Raw genomic sequence first — 25,153 nt, 5'->3', positions numbered from 1 at the left:
TCATTGAGGGAGTCAAAGCTGTGAATCTGCTCACTCTGTCTCCTGGCGATGGTTCTCCCATGTTGCCCAGTTTGTCATCTCTGTAGTGAGACTGCTTTGTCTGTTGTTCTGCCGCATATGAGAATGAGCTAGATGTTTTATTTTGTGGGGACAACGTTCTTGATTGGGGTACAAACTAAAAAATACTGTGTTTTCTTCATTGGAAAAATCATGCCTGTGATGAAATACCTGTGAAATTCTGTAATTATGGCCCTTTATTGCTCACTATAAAAGGAGCTTATGGAACTGCTATTTAACCCAGTTGACTTTTGAGAATTTGGCTAATGCTGTGACCTCTCCACTCCTCCTCACAATACACATGCACTTACGAAAGTTTGCCTATTGTTTCAAGAAACTGTTTTGCGCAGAACCCCCGGTGCGCTATTGACTCCAAGGAAAAGACCCTTTGTATAACCACATCACTGTCATATAAGACACAAGATGTTTAAGAATTAAACTTGGCTATAGTATTTCCTTTACTTCTTTACTTCTTCATTCTCTCTTTAACCCACTTCAACCCACTTCAAGCCAGTTCTTTTCCTACCCTCCACAGTTATTAATCTCCTATATATTGACACATGTAACAGTTACTTTGCTATCCATGTCGTACCTGTATCTCCTAGAAATGATTATAATTGACCTCTCTTTCCATTTTAGAACACATTCTCCTCTTTTCTTCATTTCTCTCACTAGCTCTTTTTCTTTTATCTCTTTTAATTGGTTCTTCTCTATTCTACCTCTAAGTGTTGGAGTAGCCTGAACCCCCTCTTCCTCTCTGTCTACCCACACAGTCTCCACCTGAGCTCATTTATTTCTTTGGCTTTAAATGCCATCTATATGACCTTTTCTATGAATATCACAATTATATCCCCAACTCTGAGATCCAGATTTGGATATCCATTTACCTTGCTCTTTTTTCTTTTTTATGAACAAATGTATTTGAGTATCAAATTGAATTCCAAGATAGAACATAACCAGCATGGCCCAGAATCCTCTTTATACTAGTAACAGATCCTACCATTAAATTTAAAACATGAAAGTCAACATTTGATTTCTTTTTTCTCACCACCTCCCTCAAGCCCAATTCATGTGTCCTGATTGTTATCTTAATATCCAGATTTTCTTTCCCATCTTTACTTTTCATAAAGCTCCATAGCCAAATTTTCCCTTTCATCCTGTGCTTCTAACACAATCCCCCCAAAGAATGGATTTTAACTCATATAGAGAAACAAAAAAGCTTATTGTTCCTAAAATTTTATATTCAAGTGAATCAATGAAAAATAGAATTTCTTGGAAGGGGAACTTCTAATTTAGGTTTACTATCATACTAGTATTATCATTGTAGTTAGAAACAGATTGGTTGCAAAGAGAGTTTATAAATTCTTCCACACACACAGAAAAGTGATTGTAATTTTTATTCATTAAGAAGTTGATACTGGGGTCTCCCTGGTGGCACAGGGGGTAAGATGCAGTACTATGAAGCTATAGGCAGCCTCTGCAGCACGAGTTCAATCCCTGGCCAGGGAGATACCCACATGGTGCAGCAGACCTCTCCTGTCTCACCCGCTGCTCCCCTCAGCAGTGTATTTCAGTCAGTCTGCCTGTTTTGTTCCCCACTGTCTCTGGTGCGTCCTCTCACCCCCCATACCTCTGGCTTGTACCCCTCTTCTTGTATGCATAAATAAATAAATCTTTTAAAAACATATAATGACACTTAAAAAAAAAGAAGTTGATATTACTAGTACACTAAAAGTGAGTTTAACATATCTCTTCAATTATATTCAATAGTTATGGAACATCTGTCTTGTACAAAGCGGGGTGCTTTAACTATGGAGAATAACTATTCCTTCAAGAATTCACTGCCACGGAGGGAAGAGAGACATATAAGCAAATAAATGTGATAGTGAACAGTATAACAAAGACATGGACAAGGTAAAGGGAGGTACCCAGGAGGGTGCGATCTCCTGGAATGAAGGAGAAAGCTTGTTTCTCATCCAGCCTCTCAAGCTAAACACACAGGTGTTTTCCTTCATTCCTGTCTTCTTCTCATCCCATCATTCATTTAGCTTGATTTCAAGATCTGCTGACAGTACTCCAAGCATTGACAAATTTTTTCTGTAAGGGGCAGAGAATAAATATTTTAGGTTTTGCAGGCCACTTACAGTTTTGGCACTTCTTTCTCTTTTTCTTTCATAACCATTTAAAAGGTAAAAAAAACTGTTCGTAGCTATGGGAGCCGTGTAAACGTAAGCAAAGGCCAGAGTTAGCCCTGAGGGTTGGAGTTTACCAGACACTGCTCTCCTCCAAAACTTGCTCCCAAACTCAGTCACTTCTCATCAGCTCTCCTAGCTGGAATGACATCTGTCTCTTCCTTGCCCTGCTGCCTTCGTCTCCTGTCTGGTTTTCTGCCACACCCCCCCCCTTGGCTTTCCCTAATTCATGCTTCACAAAGTGGTCAAGGGATCTTTTAACTTACACACATCTCTTTCCACATCAAGGAAGTACCCCGGATGAACCTACAAAAAGAATATCTTTGAAGCATTTCTGCCATACTTAAAGAACTAAAGGTTTTTTGGGGGAGGAAGGTATTTTTTTTGTTGGGGGGGGGAGTCAGTGGCATGAGGGAGGGGTGTTACTCCTAGAAGGCAGTTTAGTAAGACCTCAAGTTTTATTTTAAATACTATAGTTATTACTTGTTAATAGATAATTAAAAATAAGGGCATCTGAAATTTATCATTTTGTATAAATATTGAAGTTTTCATACTGAAATATAATTGTTCTGAAAAATGAAGCAGGAACTGATTCAATGTAACTGTTAGTAACCCAGTAAGCTTTTAATATTAGAACAGGTTAAAAGGAGGAGCAAGAGGAGGGGAGAACGAGGAAGGGAAAGAGGGGAGCCTGTATTCTGTCATCTAAAGTGGGATGGAACTAGAAGGATTATGCTCAGTGAAATAAGCCAGAAGGAAAAAGAAAAATATCGGATGGTTTCACTTACAGCGGGAATACAGGGGAACCAAATAAGACATCAGTGTAAAAAATAATAACAGCGCAAAACACAACAAAGCAAAACAGACAATTATAAATCAGAGACACGCTGCAGGGGAGGGGGAGGGAGAGGGACCAGAGGGAGGGAGAGAGGAGCACAGGGGCTGAGGTGATGGTGCGCGGGTGGGTGCATTGGTAAAGGAAACTCTATGGGGACTACATCTGAGTCAGGGAGTGGGGAGCAAATATTGTTTAAAAATGAACAATGATATAAAATATTAAAAAATATATAAAAAAATAAAGTGGGATAAAACTCAGTATGTCTATTTTTTGTTCTTTATCACTCTTTCGGTTGCTCTGGGTCTTCATCCATCTGGTCATCTATGTTAAGTTTTTCTAAGTCATTTGTGAAGACTATGTGTGAAAATCTCCATTACCCCCCCCCTTTCTTGCTAGTGTTTTCTGTCAGACATCTGAGTGACACACTTTTCCCCACCCTTGGCACCATCTTTTTCTGCAGCATTCTCCATTCCTCTTTGTTTCGCTCCTTCTTTTGTTAAGGGTCCAACCTTATCGTGTCTTCTCACAGGTATCCCTAATTCTTCCACAATTTTGTTTTTGAACCACACATCTCAGCATTTTACCAACCCAGCTTCTTAAAGGAAGCAGATAATTTGCACCAAAAATTAAACATAGGTTCAATTACACATGTCAGAATGAATTAGACACATATTGTTGAGATATTTTCAAGAGTTCCTTTTTCAAATAGTACCTTCTTTTTCTCAAAGATGAAAATGTTTTCACATCTATAGCCTCTTTGTTCCCATAAAGTTACGTTTATTTGTTTTCATTTTTCAATTAAGGGATTCAGTTTGGGTATTATTATCTTTGCTTTACATATGGCAAAACTGAAGTACAGAGCCGGAAAACAATCCCCTCATGGGCCCCCAGTATTTGCTCCAGTTATGCCTGGGTCTCCCAGGTTTTGAGGCCCAGACCTGCTCTTTTTTCCTCCTGATCTTGCTGAGGGCAATTAGAAATTGAAGCATCTCTAAGCACTGCTCCAAATTATTTATATGCCAAGGTCATTTGTTTGTACCTATTTTGACTATATCAACACCTTTAAGAGTATTCCAAATGCATTTTGCCTAAACTACTACTTTTCAGACTTGGGTAATGTGCCAACGTCACCTAAGAAAAAGGCATCATTAATTATGAATGTAGACAAATTATTTTTATTTGCAATATTATTTAAATATGTTCGAACAGATCGTTTTGTTTTAGATATCTGCAAATATATGAACACCTTATTTTGTATCAAAATAGCAGACCATGTCAAATTCCAGCATAACCACATTGCCAAGAAACCTCAACTGACCAACAGTCATGTTTGGATGATATCCTTTAGCAAACAGAATTAGCTGGTCAACAGCAGCGTGTTCTGGCTAGTAGGTATAGGTTCTTTTGAGATCGGCACGTCTAAGCTGCCCTGTATTGTATTCCCCTGCATTCTCTTACCCTTTCATTCTGTTAGAATGCAACCTTTATCCACACAGGGCAACATAATGTCAGTGGAGGAACATACATAATTGATATATTGATGTCTGTCTCCGCTCCTTTATTTATCAGTATGCTATTGGTGAAGTACGACTCCATGATGCAAACAAACGTGGGTATTAAAATGGAAAGTCGGTGTTAAAATTTATAAAGTGCTTCCCCATCCCAGGCAATTCAGAGGATACCTTACACTAATTTTATTAAATAACAACACAAAATATCTTATTTATTCTCACAAGACAGTGAGAAACAGTAATTTAAAAGTTACTGTTCTAAGACTTGGAAAAACTGAGAATTTTTGAGTACAGGAAGAAACTAGGAAGCTATCTATTAGGATGATTTAAAGACAACCCAAGGAGCTCACCTCTGTGCAATTTAAATGCAAATATATTACCTTGGAAGAGTAGCTATAAATAATAGATTCTCTAGCCAAGATTAGTTTGTTATATATGTAATTATGCATGAAACAAAGCATAGGGTAGGTGAATTTTTATGTCCTAAATCAGCAAATATTAAGTGCCTACTGGTAGCAGAAATCTACAGAGGTAAACTCAGTCCCTAATCCTGTTTTTAAACCAGTTAATCCTGCAGGATACATGGAGCAATGGACAAGAGGGGGACATTCCCCAGGATATCATAGGGTACAAACCTAGAAATGAGGCAGCAGCAATAGCAGCCAACCCAGGCTATCTGGGTTTGGAGCCAGCAAAGATGTGAAGCTACCTGAATAGATGAGATTTGGAGAAAGAAAACAAACCCTTCCTACTTTTTAGTTTCCTACCCAGTCTTGATACTTACTCAAGTAATATATACTTACTCAAGTAATATACTTACTCAAGATATATTCTTATATGTATCTGTTATAGAAAGGTAAATATTGATTCCTTAATTTTGGAATTTTCATTTTTTAACTTCTTCAGATTTGCGTCTCTCCACAAGTGCTTTCTTTGGTGGGTTCTGTCCAACGTATTGTGGGAGTGAGGAAGAGGAACAAATATCACCTCTTAGCCTGTCATCACAGGTCCTCCTTCCCTCTCTCTCTGGCTATGCACACAGTCCCACATTTCTGGATGTCTTGTAAACCTTCCTTGAATAAGAGAGCATAATATGGTTGATAATGTTTTACTTCTTGCAGCCCTCCTGGCTTGATATTATTCATGGTTAATGTGTGTTTATCGGTGGCTTGTAATTAACTTCCCATTTCTCCCTTGTAGTTCTAAGGCTTACACATGGACAAGCATATCCGTTGATGAGAGAACACCTTACTCTGTTTATGGGAAGATGATGTTTAAAAGGTTTTTATCAGGGAAAAGTAAGCAAACATTTATCAGGGGTCATTGTACGTACAGTCTTCTGCATGAGTGAATCTTCATCTCCTCTATGAGGCATTAATTATCAGCCATAATTACCATACAGAGATAAGGCAAGGCTTAGAGAAATCAAGTAACCAGCTTGGGTTCACAGTTACTTTCGGAGCTCATACATGAAACTGTGTCTTACCTCCAAAGTATGTGTTCTTCCCCTCATCACACTGGCCCTCATGGAGTCCTCTTCTAGCACCTTTGTCTCAGAGATAAGGACGGGCCACCTGAGGTGCAATGAAAGCACAGAGAGAGCCTAGCCTGCGTGATTTTCATCCCTCCCAATTATGAATAGGTCTCTTCCCTCTCTCTTCCTCTTTTTTCCCCCTCTACCCCTCTTTTTTCTTCCCTATCCTGAACTTTGTTTTCTTCTTCACTCTTCCCCCAGAAAACAGTGTGCTGCTAGGAATCCTGATTAGAATTGATGGAAAATAACTATTCCAGCTTTTTCTTTCCCTTGTCCAAAGCTCTGTTTCCATGTAGACATGCGTTAGAGCCAATAGTGGTACACAGACCACCAACTGTGCTTCGAGCAATCCAGCCAAATGTCATCTTAAGCCCAGGTCTGAGTCTCAGAAGGCACATGGAAGGGGCCACTTTCCCCTGTTCCAGCTCAATCTCGCTCTCTGGAACAGAGGGAGAGGTGCTCTCACTGAAGTTCAAGGGGTATGTTCGTCAGCTCTCTCTTTCAAACAGCCTATTTCCTTCTAGAAAGAACTTCATTGAATTATACTAATTTTAGCAGAGAGGAAAGGGAAAAGAACAGCTTAACAGTTAATTCAGAAAACCAGAAAAGCTCACTAATTTGCTAGAATGCTCTAAGTCCCTTTTCTTTTCTCCCTAGTGCTGCCTCTTGTTGAGTGTTTCTTTTCTGAAATGATAGGGCAGAGAGGGGGAAATTCAGCTTTGGTTTTGTTTGTAACTTGGTGACAAATGATGGGGATAAAATTTACATCATTCATCTACTGAGTTCTGGGAATTGTCAGAGGATTTTATTTGTGCATGCCTTGCTGACCCCCTTTTTCCCCAGATAAGTGAAAATTATACTGCATTTGTAAACAAGGTACTTTTATTGACTGGAACTTTTATAAATATATGGTATGTTTGGCAAAAATAGCATTTTATTTAATACCAGTATACTCAAAGGGTTATGCATCTAGCGTTGTGTATGATTAATATGCACTCGAAAGCTGTTACAAAGTAAGCATATCTTCAATTGTGGGATCTCTTCGACTCACTTTGTAATTTAATGTGCAGCCACAGAAGTGAGTTAAGGAATATTACTACCAGGAATTCATTTCATATCATACACCTTTTCAAATAAATCAGTCATTATCCCAAACTTGAGAGTTTCTCTTTTAGAAAAAAATATGTCATGTTGCCTAGGAACACAGAAAGAAATAGGAAAATGAGACCATTAAGCATTTTCAATATGGTAATTTTAAAAAGTCTTTGCAAGACTTTTTGCCATGTTTTATAAATTTTTTCCTTCCTCGTAATTGAAAATGTATAAAACACAAACTAAATCCCTGTACTTAGCTATTAGTAGAGTGACTTTAACCTGAAAAACACACTGTCATTATGGAGGTAGTCTGGAATAGTATATGATCATACATGCCACGGGGGTGGAGGGGGGTTCTTTCTTTCTCATTCACATTTGTTGCCTTGTTTTGTCTCTTGCAAAGCTGCTCAAAAGCTATCCTCCTAACCTTCCCCTAGAATTTTTCTATTTAAAAATTTTCGTGTATATTATTCATCTTGTATAAAAGTATTAAGTTTTTTCATGGTTAAAGATTCTTTCCTTGATTCCTGGAAATTCACAACTGTGTAACCACACACACACATAATCAGTTTGTGTAGACTGTTTTTATGAAGTCTTGCTGGTCAATGCTATTGTTCTGCTTTACTGGCCATTAATTTTTACTAGGACTAAATAACACACCATGATTAGATAGTGCTGCTGTGTTTTCAGAGTTCTCAGAATCCACTCTAGCTAGTTTAAGTAGAAAAAATGTTCGCTAAGGCAATGGTTGCTCCTCTGTCTGCTTTCTCCCTTACAAAGCTTTTGGTAATTCTCTTGTCAGTCTCCTTCCTTCCCATTTTCTCTCTCCTTGTAGATCAGTATTTTTTTATTCTTTTACTGTGATCAGAGCAGGTTTAGTGGAGAAAGCAGAGATGTGAGCATGTGGTCAATCTGCCATGTTGAGCCCTAAATCCTTTACATTTATTCTTTCATATGAATTTCATCACTTTAGTACATTATTAATCTCATAGGCATGAACACTCACATACGCATAGTTTTTAAAGTATAAGGATAAGTATAGAGATTCAATATTAAAATTTGAGAACAAAATCTTTAATTTTCACTTTTAAGTTATAAAACCACCTTTTTTTTTTTCTATGCTAAGAGTATTAAAATTTAATTCCTAGAGATGGGGCAAATGTCAAAATTTCTACATAAAAGAGTAACATAGCCATAAACTGACATGAAAATTACTTTTTTCCCCATTAAAACAAAGTCATAATATTTGTTGAATAATTATATGCATCATTTTTAGTAGAGAGAGGGAAATCTACATTTTGAGGATATTCGATATACTTGAAAATATAGGGCAATATATACTAAGTGCAAAAAAAAAAATGTGTTGCTGCTTTAGAATGCCATGAGAATGGAGGAGGGAGCCCTCCAGTGGGCTCTTATAGCCAGACAGACTTCCTGGAGGAGGTGGGAATGTAATTGGACTCTAGAGAGAGGAAGGTAGCCAGGAAAAGAGTAAGGTCTTCAGTTGAGCAGTGACAAGTGGTACTACCTGTCCCTTAGCCAGGGGGGAATATGCCAGGGTGTATCTCCATTTAAGGATGTCAGTGAGTACAGTGAGCCCAACCATGAAGTCAATGGAGTATAAGCCTATAAGGACAACCCCTCATCCATGGACAGTTTATTCAGTGCCCTAGAGAAAAATCTAAAATAGTACTATTTACTAGCAGACTGCTGACTCACACATGCTGTTTACTACTCAAATGTAATTTTGATTAAAGCAGGAGTTAGAACCCAAATAAAAAGTTGGTAATTTATATTATGAGTTTCATACTTGTATACCACCACTACAGTTATAATGTCTTAATAGCAATAAACACCAGATTCTAGTTTTCAACAGCATGTGGAACTAGTATTCTGGTATTCTCAATATTTTTACAACCACTCTTTTTTCTTTGATATTTTGATTATTTTATAAGTCAATCATCATCTCTAAGTCTTTAATCTAGGCAAATCACTACACCATTCCATGAGGGGACTCATTCATATGTTCATTGTTCTTTTAATACTTGTTTGTTGAATGTGAGCTATGCAACCCAAACTTCCCTTTGGGAAGGCAGGATGTAGGTAAAGAGTAACAGGTGATCAAGGTACAAAGCATGTTTAACAATAATAATAAAGGTTAAAATATTAATAGATTTGTTCCCTCCCATAGGAGTTTATCTTGAATATTTGGTGGGTGCTTAAAGTGCTCAGTCAAGCAATCAGGGCATGACAGGGGTTGAACTGGAAGGATCTGGTGAATTGCACCCATGGTTCTGAAAGATAAATCTGCTCAGTTAAAAGTCACAAGAAGCTAGATGGAGCTATTTGGTTTAGGAGATCTAGAGGAAAATTAAGTTCCAGGCAGATTTGTGGTGATGGTAGAGCAAAAGACAGTGTAGGAACACTTGGAGAGTAAGGCTGGCAAGTGGACCAGATGATGGAAGAGGACTTGGAAATCCAGATCTGTGCCCTAGAGTTCATAATTGCTGCAACCACATTTCTTAGAAGCAATGTAAGAGGATGAGTCTTACTGGGCAGCTTTTCCCATACCCCAACTTTGCTTCATTCAGAAGAGCTCCACTTTTTAATTTATTCATTTTATTGGACTTTGGTGTCAAAAGCATTTTTAAGGATTCCACTGATATAAAAATATTAAATCTGCAAGTGGGATTGGGAAAGAAGAGAAGACAGAAAAATAAGACCTGTAATACTTCTGAAAAAATATATAAATTAAGTCTGAGCTATTATGGAGTATCTTTTGCAAGGAATTTTGAGGGGAAGAGAAACAGAGTGACAGACAGGCAAAACTATTTCTAGTGGAGGAAATGTATAAATAAATACAAGATGTGATAGGATATGTTCTGTGTGGAAAATGAAAATATATTGAGGCATTCCTGGAAAGCAGGAGTGCCATGGTTGGTGTGATGGGTATGGTTAGAATTTTTATTTGTTCTGAAGGGCAATACAATGTTGTCTTGGAGAATGAGGTAGGGTTGGGAGCATGATGAATATATGTATACTTACATAACTCTTGTGTCAGTTACTCAAAGCAAGAAAGACTTGTATTTATTTAAGGGGGCATCACATTATTCTTGGTCCTGGTCCCCACTCAGAAATCCAGGAGAATGTCTCCAATTTCCCTGTTTGCAAACATCTGACCGTAATGTATCAAGAAAGAAAAAAAAACTTTCTTTGGAAAAATATTGGTCAACATCATCTCTTGAGCAATAAGCATGGCATCTCATGAGTTTTCAGTATTCTGCAAAATCATTTACAGCCTCTGGGGAAGGAATCCTTTCAACTTGGACTAACATATGGGCTACTGCCCTGTTTTCGGACTAGTTTCTTGGTGGCACAGTCATTTGGTCACTCCTTTGGCTGGAGCAGCGGTACCACCCATATGGTCTACACTTATTATTGGCAGGGACACACCATAGAAATGTTCCATTCACTGAAAACAGGGTGGCGCGGCACAGGGAAGATAAATAATGTCAGTTCCACAGTAGGAGAAGTAATATCTAGCAAATTAAGAGTGCATCGTGTGGCCAATGCAATAATAGAGCATACACACAGAATATTATGATGTGATCATGACAAGGGGATTGACAAGGGGAGGCACAGCTATTCTTTTCAGCCTGTGCCAAATGCCACTAAAGGTTCTGACCATCCAATTCTACGGAGTGTGTGTGTGTGTGTGTGTGTGTGTGTGTGTGTGTGTGGTTTTTGTCCACACATAAGGAATTATTTCACACCAGCTGGGTGTCTTATAATTCAACTCAGTTTGGACACCCAGAGATAGCATCAGGTTCTACAGGTTGAGAACTCAGTTCCTGCATCCCCACTTCAGATGCCAGTCCCAAACCCCAGTTGTCCCTTGTGCTTTTCACTGACCTATATAGATTTGAGATCTGATGATCCTCTCCTTATATTCAATCAGTTTGCTAGAGCAGCTCATAGAATTCAGAGGAACTTGTTCACTTACAAGAATATCCATTTGCTATAAAACAATATGTCAGCAAGAACCAGATGGAAGAGATACACAGGGCCAAGTATGGAGCAAATTGGAGCTTCCTTCTCCTCAAAGCATCCCCCTCAAACTCCCATGTTCACCAAGCTGAAAATTTTGAAACCCTCCTTTTGGGTTTTCATGGAAGTTTCATTACACGATTAATTAAATCATTGGCAACCAGTGATAGAGTCACCAGTCCCTTCCCTGTCCCCAGAGGTCAGAGGTGTGGGAGGGAATTTTCAGACCTTCCAGTCACATAGTTGGTTCTTCTGGCCACCACCTGCCAGTCACCTCATTAACATAAACTCAGGTGTGGTTGAATGGTGTTTGTTGTGAGTAACAGTACACCTATTTCACCTGTGTGTCTCTGAAGTAATTTTAGAAATTAAGGACAAGGGACAAATATGACAATAATTGCTCCTCTTGCTTTGAGGAAATTTGAAGAGCTTTGAAAGCTGTGAGCTGAGAACCTTGGAACTAAGATCAAAACATACATGAAAAATGTATTTTGCTCATCTGAATGGTGAAATATATTTCCTATAATCACAATGTGACAATCATATATTTTAAAATCAATTTAGTGCCTTTGTTATATATTTCAAAAATATTTTGGTAGCATTACTGATTTTTTAATATATATTTTCTTTATTTTTTCTATTCTAGTCTTTATCATAAAAAATGTTTTAATTGGTACTTACCTCATGAGAGCAGTTTATTTGCTGTTTTTTTAAAGTCTGTTGGATTATCACAATATATTTATTGATGTATATTTAAGCTATGATGTTTGTATTAAAGTACATTGGTTTCAGTTAGTAACATTCATTTGACAAACTGATGCTATCAAAAAGCTGTAAATTCACTCAAAATATCAATATTTGAGGCATCAAAAATAAGCTTTTATATCTGATTAGATAATTTTTAACATAATAATATAGGTAGACATAATCATAAAATGGAATGGGTACAACTTGATGGCACAACTCCTCCGTGTTGGAATTTTATCTGTGATGCATCATCAACAGTCAAATGCTTGTTAAACAACACCTGTATATATAGCTATGGAATAAATGTCAAATGTAAATATGTCAGAATTATGTTGTGTTCTTGCCCTCAAGGAGCTAGAAATTTACATGAAGAGGCAAGCTGAACATAAATAAGAAGTGATATCCAACATAGCCTACGATAAAATCTATGGAAAAATTGACAGCTGTAAAAGAAAGAGGTCTATGACATGCTGTGATCAGAGTAGATTTCATGGAGGAGGTGGCAACTGACATAAATTTCAAGTCCACTAGTATTTGCATTTTTTGAGGGAAGAAGACATTCCTAACAAGTAAAGCAACACAAACAACAGCAGAGATAGAAATAAATGTGCTAATTAATGTAAACTCTGATTGTTGATGATCAAAAGCAATGTCAATTAGTTGAGCATTTTAGAGTCTTTCCCCATAGAATGTTTATTTGATTCTCAAATATCTTCAGTTATAAGAAATTCTTAAATCAACAAACTTTTATAATGTATGCTTTGTGAATTTCAATGACCGACACTATTCTAGGTATTATATAAAAGTGAAGGAGCACTCTTGGCCTTACCCCTGAAGATTTTGTTGCCTTAATTGTGAGAAATGGTATGCACATAAAAAAGAGGATTATATATATTCATCAACCCAAGACTTTGAGTTGGGTTTATACTTTGAGTATAAAATTCCCTCCATATAACTTGCCCTGTGTATACTTCCCAGTCCTTTGCAATCCTCCGCACACCCAACACATTCCACATAACCCAGCATAGTTCCTTTCAGCAATCACACTATATTGATGAAACTCTGCCAGGTAGAGAACTTGGTTAGGCACTTCTGACTGTACACTGCTCATTGATCCTTTTGTTTCTCTTCAAGGTCAGAAAACATACTTTAATCAAACCCTTCCTCCCACCTCCTTCTACCTTGACTTTTCTGCTTTTTACCACTCAAACTTCAGTTACTCCCATCTCAGGCCACACTTTCAAACATTAGATGCCATTTTTTGACCTATCCTATTTCTCCTCTCTAACTCTTGTCAAGTTATTGCAAAAAAAGCAAAAATACTCTCATGTTTCCTCTCTCTTTGAACAAAGAATCCCTGTAATCTGGGTTGTCTTTCATAGAAATTGTGCTGGTAACTGTCCTGTATTGAAGAAATGAAAGGTACCATGAAATGAAGAAAAGATGTCAAAGTAGTGAGATCAGTCTTTAAAACTTGAAAATATTCAATTTCTGAATCTCCATTTAAATAATTATTTCTCAAGAATTTTACAAATGTCTCCTCCCAAATGTCTATTCAAGGTAGAATGTTTAAAATTTGTTAATTTACAAATATTGAGAAAAATACTCTTTGCTTTTTGTTTTTCTTTGCAAATGTAACCTACTTAAACAAACAGTCTGAGTTTCCAATGAACATCCTCCTCACAAATTTTTGAATGATGAGGATGCTTTATACAATGTATAATTCAAAATGGGTAGAATAAACAGTATCTACTATATGAATGGAGAGAGATGGGATAGTGATAGAAACTTTGGGAAAACTTTTTGCACAGAGCAGTTGAATTCTAAATAGAAACATTGATATGGTTGGGAGAAATTGAAAGGTTATTTTAGGCTGGGAGAAAACTTATGGCAAAGGTGTATTTGGTTGAAATGCGAATTCTTTTTTTTTTCTTTTTATTTATTTATTTTAATATTTACCATTTTTTAATTTTTTTAGACAATATTTGCTTCCCCCCACTCCCTCAGATTGAGTCCCCATAGAATTTCCTTCCCCATGGCACCCATGCACCATCACCACCACAGTCCCCTGTGCTCCTCCCTCCCTCTGATCCCTCTCCCTCCTCCTCCCCTGCAGTATGTCTCTGATTTATAATTGTCTGCTTTTGCTTTGTTGTGTTTTGTACTATTATTTTTTTTTACACTGATGTCTTATTTGGTTCCCCTATATTCCTGTTATAAGTGAAACCATCTGATATTTTTCTTTTTCCTTCTGGCTTATTTCACTGAACATAATTCCTTCTAGCTCCATCATGTTGCTGCAAATGACAAGAGTTTATCTTTTTTGATTGCTGAATAATATTCCATTGTGTATATATACCACATCTTCTTGATTCAGTCACCTATTTTTGGTCATTTGAGTTGTTTCCAGGTTTTACCTATTGTAAATAGTGCTGCAATAAACACAGGAGTACAGGTGCTCTTTTGAATCAATGTTTTTGTGTCCTTTGGGTCAATCCCTAGTAGTGGAATTGCTGGGTCATATGGTAGCTCCATTTTTAGTTGGTGGAGGAACCTCCACACAGCTTTCCACAGTGGTTGGACCAGTTTGCACTCCCACCAGCAAGGTAGGAGAATTCCTTTTTCACCACAACCTTGCCAACATTTGTTGTTACTGGTTTTTTTAATATATGCCATTCTTACTGGTGTAAGGTGGTATCTCATTGTGGTTTTGATTTGCATTTCCCTGATTATAAGGGATGTTGAACATTTTTTCATATGCCTGTGTGCCATGAAATGGAAATTCTTAAAAAGGAGGAATGATGTTGACAAATCAGGATGGGTCAATTTGTAGGTGTTTTTCAATGTCATAATAAGGAATGTTGTAGATTTTCTTCCATAATTAATAGAGAACTATGAAAGTGTTAAAGGATATAATGATTTGACAGTGTAATTTAGGAAAATTGCCTTCCCAGGAGACTGGATAGGTGGCCCTGTGTTGCTACATGCTGTGAGATGTCAGGGACCTGGTCTAATGCAGTGGGAATGTCAAACAAGGAGCTCTGATAAATTCTTCAAACACAATACAGCATAGTATTGGTGTAACAAAGGAGGTGAAGGAAGCCAATGCATCAGAAATGACAGTGAGGCTTCGGTTTGGGTTACTGGGAGAATGAAAAATACACCAGATGGCAGAAATAGGGAAGTCAGAAGAGAAAATTTGGTTAAGTCAGAGGAAGGAAAGCAGTAAAAAGTACGTGGGGATCAGCTCTGTTAGTGGAAATTTAAGGTGAGCTCCAGTGTGTCGTTTTAAATTGCTTGGCCACATTCAAAGGTATGAATGAAGTTATATTCAATAATACTTGCTTTACCTTGATGTATTAAAAATATGATTTCAACCTATTATCAAAAAAGTATCAATGAAAAGTATTTACTTCCTTTGTCTCATACTGAGTTTTTGAAATGTGGTGGTATTAACATTTGGAGAACACCCTGATCTAACTAGCTGCATTTCAATGATCAGCACCTTTGGCTGGTAGTTACCATGCTAGGGTACAGCATGAGATAATTTAATGGAATTAACAAAGATTATGTAGTAAATATCTCATTTAAGCCAGTGCTAAGAATCACTATTTTGAAACGTATAATGCTGTGTATATTCTTCCTCTTCTGTATTTAATTACTACATAATTAACAAAGATTATGTGGTAAATATCTCATTTAAGCTAGTGCTAAGACTCACTATTTTGGATAGTATAATTCTGTATATTCTTTCTCTTCCTCCGTTTCTTTTTAAAACTATTTCATATTCAAATTGTTCTTTTTAGCAGGACATAATTCTTTCCCAGAAGCACAAAGAATTGTAGGACTATCCATACTGTTTCATTGCTTAGGATGGCTGTTTCAGTTAATCCTCCATTTGCCTTACGACTTTAATTAAACAAATCAGTCTCAATCTTCTTTTTCTTTTTCTTTTGTCAGTTTGAAAACTCTTGATTATAAAGTAATTTAGCAATATGTTCTCAAAAATCTTGGAGAAATGACATTTAGAACTTTGGAAATGAAGTTGCATTTTTCATGTTCCCTTGTCTGCATCTGTGTGTGTTTCTCCAGTGTCTAATATCTGACGTAAACTTGCTGGATTTTCAATCTTCACTATATGCTAAAGAATGCAGTACAAAAGGGAGCCTACTTCTATAGAAAGCACGCCAAGGACATTGTGTTCCATCTTTACAATGAAATGCAGATTTCCCATTAAAAGGCAAATCCATCATTTCAAAAGGGTGAATAGGATGGTGCATTTTAAAAAATCCAGCTGCTTAAATTTAGGGCATTGAAAAACATGCAATAAAAAAAAAGTTCCCTGGTCTCAAGCATTTTTGTTTGATTGTATATTGGATAACTCTTCACTCAGTCTAAGATTTTGCCTCTTAGATCCCCATCGTGAAATGTCTGACAAGTATTTCAAAGAAGTTAGACTCAACTGTAATACTTCATTTATTATTTTACTGTTTAAAATATCCTTGGATTTGCTAAAATATGATCAATTTTTGTAGAAGAAATCTTGGAATCTTCTCACAGTACCTTCTTCTCATGTTTATTCTTAGGGTTCTCCCACTCCCATTTAGTTTCTTGTTAAAGTATTTTCTTTGAGGATATTGTCTGATATTGCAGCCATTTTGTTCTCCAGGAACTTCCTTCAACTTCTGCAGTCATTTATCTCTCTTGGCCTTGCTACTCTAATGTGCTGTGCCCAAATAATCCATGATTAATTTAGGAATAAAGCGTGGCATAGTCACAAAAGGAAAAAGAAAAATACTGATTGATGTTGTTTATATGTGGAATATAGAGAAACCAAACAAAGGGTCAGACAAAGACAAACATTGCAGCCAACCCTTGAAAGCTGAGTCATCTACAGGAGGTGAGGAGGATCACTGTGGAGTAAGAAAAACAATGGACTATGGGTGGGAGAGGTAGGGAGACTACACCTGAGAGGGGAAATCCTATACTTTCAAAATACCAGCAAAGGTGTAAAATGGCATTAAAAATAAAACTAAAATAAATAAAACTGCCTTCCCCACCATAAATATATAAATAAGCAAAAATAAAAGGAGTGGCAAAGTCAGTGATTCTACCTGCAATAGCTCTTTTTCGGGTCAACAGAAAACATGGTGGCCCCACAGTAAGCTGAAAAGTTGTGTTCCATCCATAAACCCAGCCACAAATTCCCAAGTGGTGCTGTAGAGCCTCAAGGACAAAAGGTTTATGTCAAACATCTCTACGGTATGTATTTAGGCATTAATAGTTGCTTATTAAAGGTTGCAGAAAAGTCTCCAAGTTCCCCTCCTCTGGAATCTAATATTACTTTTTCTCAGCATTAGCTCTGGAGATAGAGTCTGAGACCATTCAGTGGACTACTGTTTAACAAGGACTCTACTAAAATGCCCCTGGTAGTAGATGTCAAGTCTCTTCAACTGAGTGTTTGGCACTCTCCTGTTATGCTGATTATCAGGCTGATTGCCCCTGCTTCAGTCCCTAAAATTAAATGTTTCTTATGATTCTTTGGCATTCAGTATGTTTTATTAACACCAGTCCGATCCCATTTGCAGACCTCCCCTCTCCAATGTCCATTTTCTTCCTAAAGAACGGTTCATTTTAAAAGAAAATCTATTCTAGTAAAGATCAGTTCACTTCTAATGGATTCTTTTCTTTTTTTTTTTTCTTTTCTCAACTGTTTTATGAATTGTCTCCTCCCCCCCAGGCCTCCATTTTAGTCTATACCCTAGTAAGGGAAGTATTTTCTGTGTTGTATCATAGTTTATAGGGGGTATTTCATACTGGGGTCCTTGTGCTTCTAGTCCCCTGCCAGCACTGGCTATCAAAACTGCTTAGGCTGCAAATAAAATATGAAATGAAATCCATCTGGCATTTCTCATTGAATTAGGACCAGAACATTTTTGTTAAATATTAACAGATGGTTAAATTCTTAATATCAAACTAACATTTTAAAACATCTAAGGGGACCCACATGAGGAAGAAAGGATAGACGACCATGTGTTTTCTACATTGCTGAGCCTTTCCTTCCTGTACACTTTCCCTCCCTCACCCTTCTAAGCCACGTGTTGAGGATCACTGGAGTCTCCTCTGTCAGATAACTTGGTGGCTGGTATCAAAATAGTGTGTGATAGCATCAAAATATTATAATCAAATGTCAGTCATCTCAGGTGATGTGTTTCCATTGGCATGCTTCAAGATTTTTTTATTAAAGCCAAATCTCTCTCTCTCTCTCTCTCTCTCTCTCTCTCTCTCTCTTTAGGAAAAAGAAAAGAAGTACATGCTCCCCTTGGACAACCTGAAAGTTCGGGATGTGGAAAAGAGCTTTATGTCTAGCAAGCACATCTTTGCACTCTTTAACACAGAACAAAGGTAAGAAAATGATGCAGCGTCTGTCTTCAGATTATCTTTCCCTTGAATTTCTTCAGCTTGATCCAGAGATTATATTTGATAACTCCCTTGAAATTTGTTAACTCCTGTTTTCCTTTATTTTGTAATTTTATCTTCTACCAAGGGTTATGGATTCAAAAGATAAAAATTTAGAATGAGAAAAATCATCAAATATTAGGGTATTCCCTGCTTTTTCAGCAAACGGCAAGGTCATGCTGCTTCCATTCTTACACATTCTGCTGCTATGAAGCTTTTCTTTTCCTGCATAGTTAAAACTGACAAATTACTTATGATTTTTAATAGTCTCTGTCTAACTGATGAATGTATATCACTTAAGATTATATATATTATATACATATATATCATGACTAAATTCTTACATCAGTGAATAGAATTATTCAGTTAATGTGAATATGAATATAATATATAGTACTTTATAGCTTTTTAAAGCATTGTCCACTTTCATTATCTGGTTTTTGGTAACAATTTCCCATGATGTGAAAAAAATAGTATGGTTATAAACTAGAAACTGTAGCTTAGAGATGTTAACTGTTGTAATATATCACAAAACTGGTACATGAAGAGTAGAAACCTAAATTCAGACTTCTGCATCTAAATATACTTTTCCTTCTGCCTGTAATTCTTTTGCTTTACCTTTTTTATTTTGTCTCTCTTACAACAACAAAATTTTATTTGGGGAAGATTATTGTCAAGGGCCATGAGTGTCCAATGAAACTAAGCAGGAAAGCTAAACAAACACATGGAGAGGTAAGAGGATGGGATGTGAAGAGGCTATAACTAGGAAAGGATAGTGCATGACAGATATTTTCCAAATGGAAATACTATAGGAAAAAGCTAATTAATTGTTCTGATTCCATTTTGAAGACTTAATCATTAAGTACCGGGGTCTAATTTTAATTTTAACCCATCTCTCCAGTCCATTTATCTTTATTTAGCAATGAATAAAGTTCCTTTATGAGGTTCAAGGACTGACCCAGGGTCAATCACACAGTGAATGAAAATAGTAAAAGCAGCCGTCCTCTATTCCCAGTTAGTTGCTCAGAGGGACTCATTATACAAAATACTTTATAAAACCACAAGAGCAAGGCATTTAAAGAGTCCAGAAGAAAGAAAATGAAATACAACTCCCTACCAAATGCTTAAATGGGATTTTTAAAAAAGATGTAGTATTTTTGAGATTAACTTATAGAGAAAAATACTGAAAATAACAAGGAATAAAAATTTTCCTGGAGAGAGCGGGTAGTATGTCCTGGTACTAGGGTCATGCTGCGAGCTGTTAATGCATTCCTCAGAGCAGGGGACAAGTGCACGGTCCTAAGGGAAACTTTAGAGGATGCACAGCCTTCTTGCCTGCTTACAGAGTGGGAAGTGTGACTACCACACTCTTTTGAACCTTTCTGTGACTAGTTATTCTATTTCAGCTGGATATTGATAGCTGTATCTTATTATTTTCATGTTCTACTATTCCTCTATAGCCTGACTTTAGCTGTGCTTTGAGAAGTCAGCTGTCAATCTTGTTAACACTTCTTTTTATAGCTAATCTATATTTCCTCAGTGGTTGATTATAAGATCTCTTTTGTCTTTGAAATTCTGAAGTTTCAATATGATGTGTTTATGGATATGATTTGCTTCCTATTTCCTGCTTGGGATTCATTATGTTTCCCAAACTGAGTGTTCATGATTTTCATAAATTCTGAAAAACTACATCCTTATCTCTTTGATTTTTGTCCCTTTTCATTTCTTTCTTATTTTTCCTTCTTGAATTGCTATTATGCATATAGTAGACCATTTACTCTATTCTTCACATACATACCCCTCTATTTTGCATACCCCTCTATTTTGCCCTCTTCATCTGTGACCAGACCAAAATGACAAACAAATTGTCTGTATCTTTCTTTTCTAGTGAATGTATTTTTCCCTAGTCCATCCTTTTTCTGGCATTTAGACAATCCTGGTTCTCACACAAATACCAAAGTTTCATTTCCTATCTTTTTGTAGCCACTAAAATCCTAGTCTTTTGGTTACTAAAACTGACATCATTCAGTGGCAAAAGTTATAAAAGATGTATTTCATTTTGTGTTTTGATGGGGGAACGGGGTGGCTCTTAACGACTTCTCCATTTTAAAGACAGTTTAGGCATTTAAAGCAATATTTTTCAACATTTCTAGATATCTTGTAGGAAAGAGTTTTAAAGTTTCCATTCTGACATTTTGGTTGAAATGAAGTGACCTTTCACTACCACTGTATTGTACAGACACAAAACTACGTTCCTGACTTCCTCCCAGAAGTGAGAATTGTGATAAAATGAACCTCAAAGGCCAACTTGGGGTTCTCTGTGTTTACAGATATGAATGTTTTATAAATGAGAGAAAAAACCCAAAGTGCCCCTGCTTTCTCATTTAGTTTCTCAATAAGCAACTGTTTATTCTGTTATTCATTCTAAAATATTTGTTGTGCATTTCTGAATTATGACTCCTGCATGTCCATATTGTTCTCTAAATGAAATGCTAGATTATGATCTTGTTTTGCATGCCATTTATAACCGCCAGTGAGTGTCAGACAACATTCATTTTTCACTGACCTTAACACAGAAAGTTTAAAAAATCAATGAGGAGATAAAAAAGGGAAAAAAAGGTAGTCTGATTGAGCAGATATTACACAGGGGACAAATGGGTTTACGCATATAAGGGAGACATTTAACCAGCTTATATGATAGTGTACTCCATGTCAGTACTTAAGTACTGGAGTAGCAAAAAGCATAGGGTTTAGCTTCAAGGAATAGTAGGCAACATAGAAGGTAACTGTCATTGGGTCTTGGCAGGAATTGATGGAAAGAAAAGAGAAAGGAATATCCCAAAGGGGAATCATATTAGTCAACTCAAATGAGTAGAAAGTGTTGTTTACTCTGTTGTCAGCCTCTTCTGGATGAGAAAAAGATAATTTCAAAGGTAAGATGGACTCTAGGTAAAAAAAAATTCTTTTTTGTTTCCAGAGGATTTATTGAACTGGACTTACCAGTGAATTTGAATATTTTAATATTCTGTGTAGGAAGAAAACCATGTATCTCAAAAGCCCGTATGTTTAGCATAATTCTATCAACACACTTAAATAATATCCTTTTCATCAGTGAAACTGATTTTGAGGTTATGTTTTAAGTTTCTCTTTGAGACATGTTCTTATAAGAAATTAAGTGTTCTTTCTCATTTAGATGCATTTATCCTTGGTTAATTTAGAAGAAATTTTCTAAATACTTCTATTGGTTTGTATTTTTCATCCTTGTCTTCAACTGTAATGTTTTGAATCATTTAGTCATTCAGCAGACCTATGTGAGATGTATTAGCTTGGGACCAAGAACTCTTGCATGAAAACTGGGGTGGCACTCACACAAGTATAAATGATCGTGGCTTTTAAGGGTCTCTGGGACATTAGAGGTAATCTTTTTTGTCCTCTTTACCTCACAGCTTAAGGAGTGTCCTCTTTACCTCACATCTGAATAGTTAAATGCCTTCCCCATGTCACAGAAGCAGTTGATCCAGCAGTTGATCCACAGAGCTGGAATCCAGGTCTGAGGTCTTCTAATCGAGGGTGCTTCCTGGTAGTATAGTTAGGATATTAATTGTGGAATGAGAATTCCATTTATCATTTTAATTGAAATTGTTCCTAAAAGAACAGCAATGGAGAGCTTTTTAACTTCCTCATAGGTATTTTAGTTTACTGGCAAGTCTTATGAATTGTTGTGGAACTCTTTTAACCTCATTTGTGAAGCCAGATATGGTACTGACCTGTGTACCCTGCTCTTAAAAAACTATGTTAATCATTGCTACTTGTATCAAGCATTGTTCCTCAAAGCTCATTTGGTTGCTATATTTCAACTTTCCACTATAAAATTTAAAGCAGTCGCTCTGTGGTCCCCAATCATCAGGTGTGTGGGAATTGATACATTTACCATCCTTCTTTAAAAGGCCTTCAGTGTCCTGGTGAGTTAATATGATCTTTATGAGTCTAGTGGCCAGAGTTTTGAGCCATTCTAAACAGCGTTTTAGTGCTAAGGCTTTTATAAATGGAAGGAATTGTTACTAGTTGCAGTGACTTCAGCACTTGAGGAGGGTGAATTTCACACCTAGCCTGACTTGACCTACAAATACGCCAGGTAAGAATGTGCGTCCCCGGTCCTCCTCTGGGATGCCTCCTGCGGGCATCCCACATATGTGGAGGAACTGATAGATTGAATACTTTGCCCTCATATTCATGGCATTGACAAACCATGCTGAAAATCTAAGTCAAACAATTCCTGAACTTCTTTGTGGCAGGATTTTTGTTCCATGTGATTTTCTTAGAAATGCCATGTTTTCTCCGGTAGGAGCATATCTAGATAATGGCCTCACTGTGCTGGTCTTTGCTCTCTCAAGGCAGGCCTTTACTTTTAAGGTCATGCTAAGGCCCATTTGGTCCAAGGTATGTCAGCTCTGTAGCCAGCAGAGATCTGTGTCTGTCCAGGGGGTTTGTAGGCAGCCACATGGTATTTTCTGAGCACCTCTTGGGGTTGTCCTGCTCTGTTTTCTTTTAAAATAAAGCATTCTTTCTTTGACGCTGCTTTGTAGCTGCAATTCAGGATATGGCTTATCAACATTACCAAGTGTTCCAATTCACCTCCTCCCCCCTTTTCCTACAGAAAGTGATTTTTAGGATGTTTCACTGCTCCACTTAGACCCCAGCACATTGCTGACACTCAATAAATGTCAAATAATACTGCATTATAGCTTGTGTGAGCTCTTTAGGCATTCTGAAAAGAATGGCTCTTTATTCTCATTGTTGAGTGGTATATTTTTCCACTTGTTAGCTGGAAAGGAATTGGAGTCAGGTTTTCCATTTATATACCTTTATAGCTATGTTTCTATATTAAGACGTGCTTCGAGTTTAAGTTGTTTGGAAAAGTGCTCAATTAAACAAATATGCTGGGTAAAATGTATACGGAATGCCTTGTCTTAAAAGGTCATGTCTCATGTGGATGTTGTGGAATGTCTGATCTTTATTAAAAGGAAAGCAATTACTCTTCCATAAATAGGGATGGTAGAGGCTAACATTTATTGTACAATTCAGTATAGTAATATCAAATAGTATTTTGTAGTGGGAAATGAAATATTGTGTTAGGAATACAATGCAATTTAGTTTCTTTACACCTGAAGTTGTATTATCCCATTTTACCCCACTATTGTCAAGAATCTTTAATACATTTCTCCTTGCTTCACAGAATGCTAAGTGAGGGTTGTTTTGTCTTATGAATCCTCTGATTCAAGAAGATTTTTCTTTGTCAGATGAAGATTCAGTTAGTAACCAGTCTTTCCATCTAAGCTGAGTAATGAAATGTGTAATATAATTTTCCCATGGAGTGTGGGCGGTTTGGGAAAAAGCGCGTCTGAGAGTAAAGCTACTTTATCACTCCCAATAACTAATCTAGCTCATTGTACCCTTTCTGTAAAATGAGGTTTAATATGGAGGCTTGTTTTTCCCTGTGCTTTAATCTTGGCATAAGAAACATGCCTGCTAGGTATGATACAGTGTAACATCTGAGGCACTGCCCAGACAAGCAGGTAAGTAACTGGTATTAATCAAGTGTAAGTGGTTTTTCTGTGAGCAACACTCAAATGATGTGTTTAAATAATGGAATGGAATTTTAACACCTTGTATTTCTTTGTACTTTTAACAGAAAAGTAAATTAATTAATTAAAATCTAATCATGTACCCATTATGTCTCCACTTCTAGACTTTCCATAGGGAGGCTATGTTTGTCTTGTTCATTGCTTTATTTCCAGTGCCTATAATTGATATTGTTCAAGTACATGAATGAATGAATGAGGTGATGGATATTAAACATTTCCCCTCTGTTTTATGGAGAAGATACACTTAATTCCAACTACTAATAAAAAAGCGTTCTGTAAGTGGACTGAAAATGAAAATCTAGATGAAAACCCCTAGAGGAGATGACTTCAACACAGAAATAAATAGTTCATTTTAAAAAGTAAGACCCAACAATTTCAGATCTATACAAATTGTAAAAATGAATTAAATAGAACAAAATCCCATGGCATTGTCCTTTAAGGAAAAAAAAAAACATGTTTTATTGTAAATTGTGTTAATGTTGTTCTCATAATTTTGCTTCTATTATTCAGAAGTGTTTTGTAACTATCTACATTCAGCTCTCCAAATGCTCACTTCATTAGCTCTAGCAAAATATCAACAAATCTCAGGTTTTCTGTTAACTATAAAAACTTGAAAGTTAGGGAGGTGAAAAGCCAGAAGACAGGTTTTTAGTTTTCAGTTCATAAGTTTTTGATCCTCTTTGCTTCTTCTGGAACTATTAAATTCACATGGGTCAGACAGAAATTTGAAGACTTTTGCAGAGTTATTGATTGTTGAGCACAATATGACAGTAATGTTTATTTCCCTCTATAAATCTGGAGAGAAAACCCTGTGCTTGCCTTATCAGGGAGTTGGATAAGAGAACACATTTAGCAAATCAATAGAAGGATGCTTTATATCTTTGAAAGCTGTTAAATCCATATCTTTGAATCAAAGAACGCTGTTTCTGAGTCTGCACTTTTCCTTTGTTCCAGTCTCTCATTGCAAAGATATTTGTCGTCATATGGTTCTGATCCTGTGTATTACAATAGTTCCCAATTCTCGCTAC

General features: G+C 36.7%; 1 protein-coding gene across 7 annotated transcripts in view; it reads left to right on the top strand.

Moving 5' to 3' along the window:
* Nucleotides 1-25,153, top strand: part of DNM3 (dynamin 3) — a 513,949-nt gene that overhangs the window by 354,109 nt on the left and 134,687 nt on the right. For all 7 annotated transcript variants that reach the window (XM_054693472.1, XM_054693473.1, XM_037506477.2 and 4 more), the window contains one exon: nucleotides 18,317-18,426. In XM_054693472.1, coding sequence (XP_054549447.1) covers nucleotides 18,317-18,426 — 110 coding nt within the window. The remainder of the gene's footprint in view (nucleotides 1-18,316; nucleotides 18,427-25,153) is intronic.

The sequence above is a fragment of the Talpa occidentalis genome, unplaced genomic scaffold (assembly GCF_014898055.3).
Source record: "Talpa occidentalis isolate TD23 unplaced genomic scaffold, MPIMG_talOcc4v2.1 talOcc4.12, whole genome shotgun sequence".
Taxonomy (NCBI): Eukaryota; Metazoa; Chordata; class Mammalia; order Eulipotyphla; family Talpidae; genus Talpa; species Talpa occidentalis.
The sequence above is the reverse complement of the archived record's forward strand: the minus strand, read 5'-3'. Positions and strand labels throughout refer to the sequence as shown.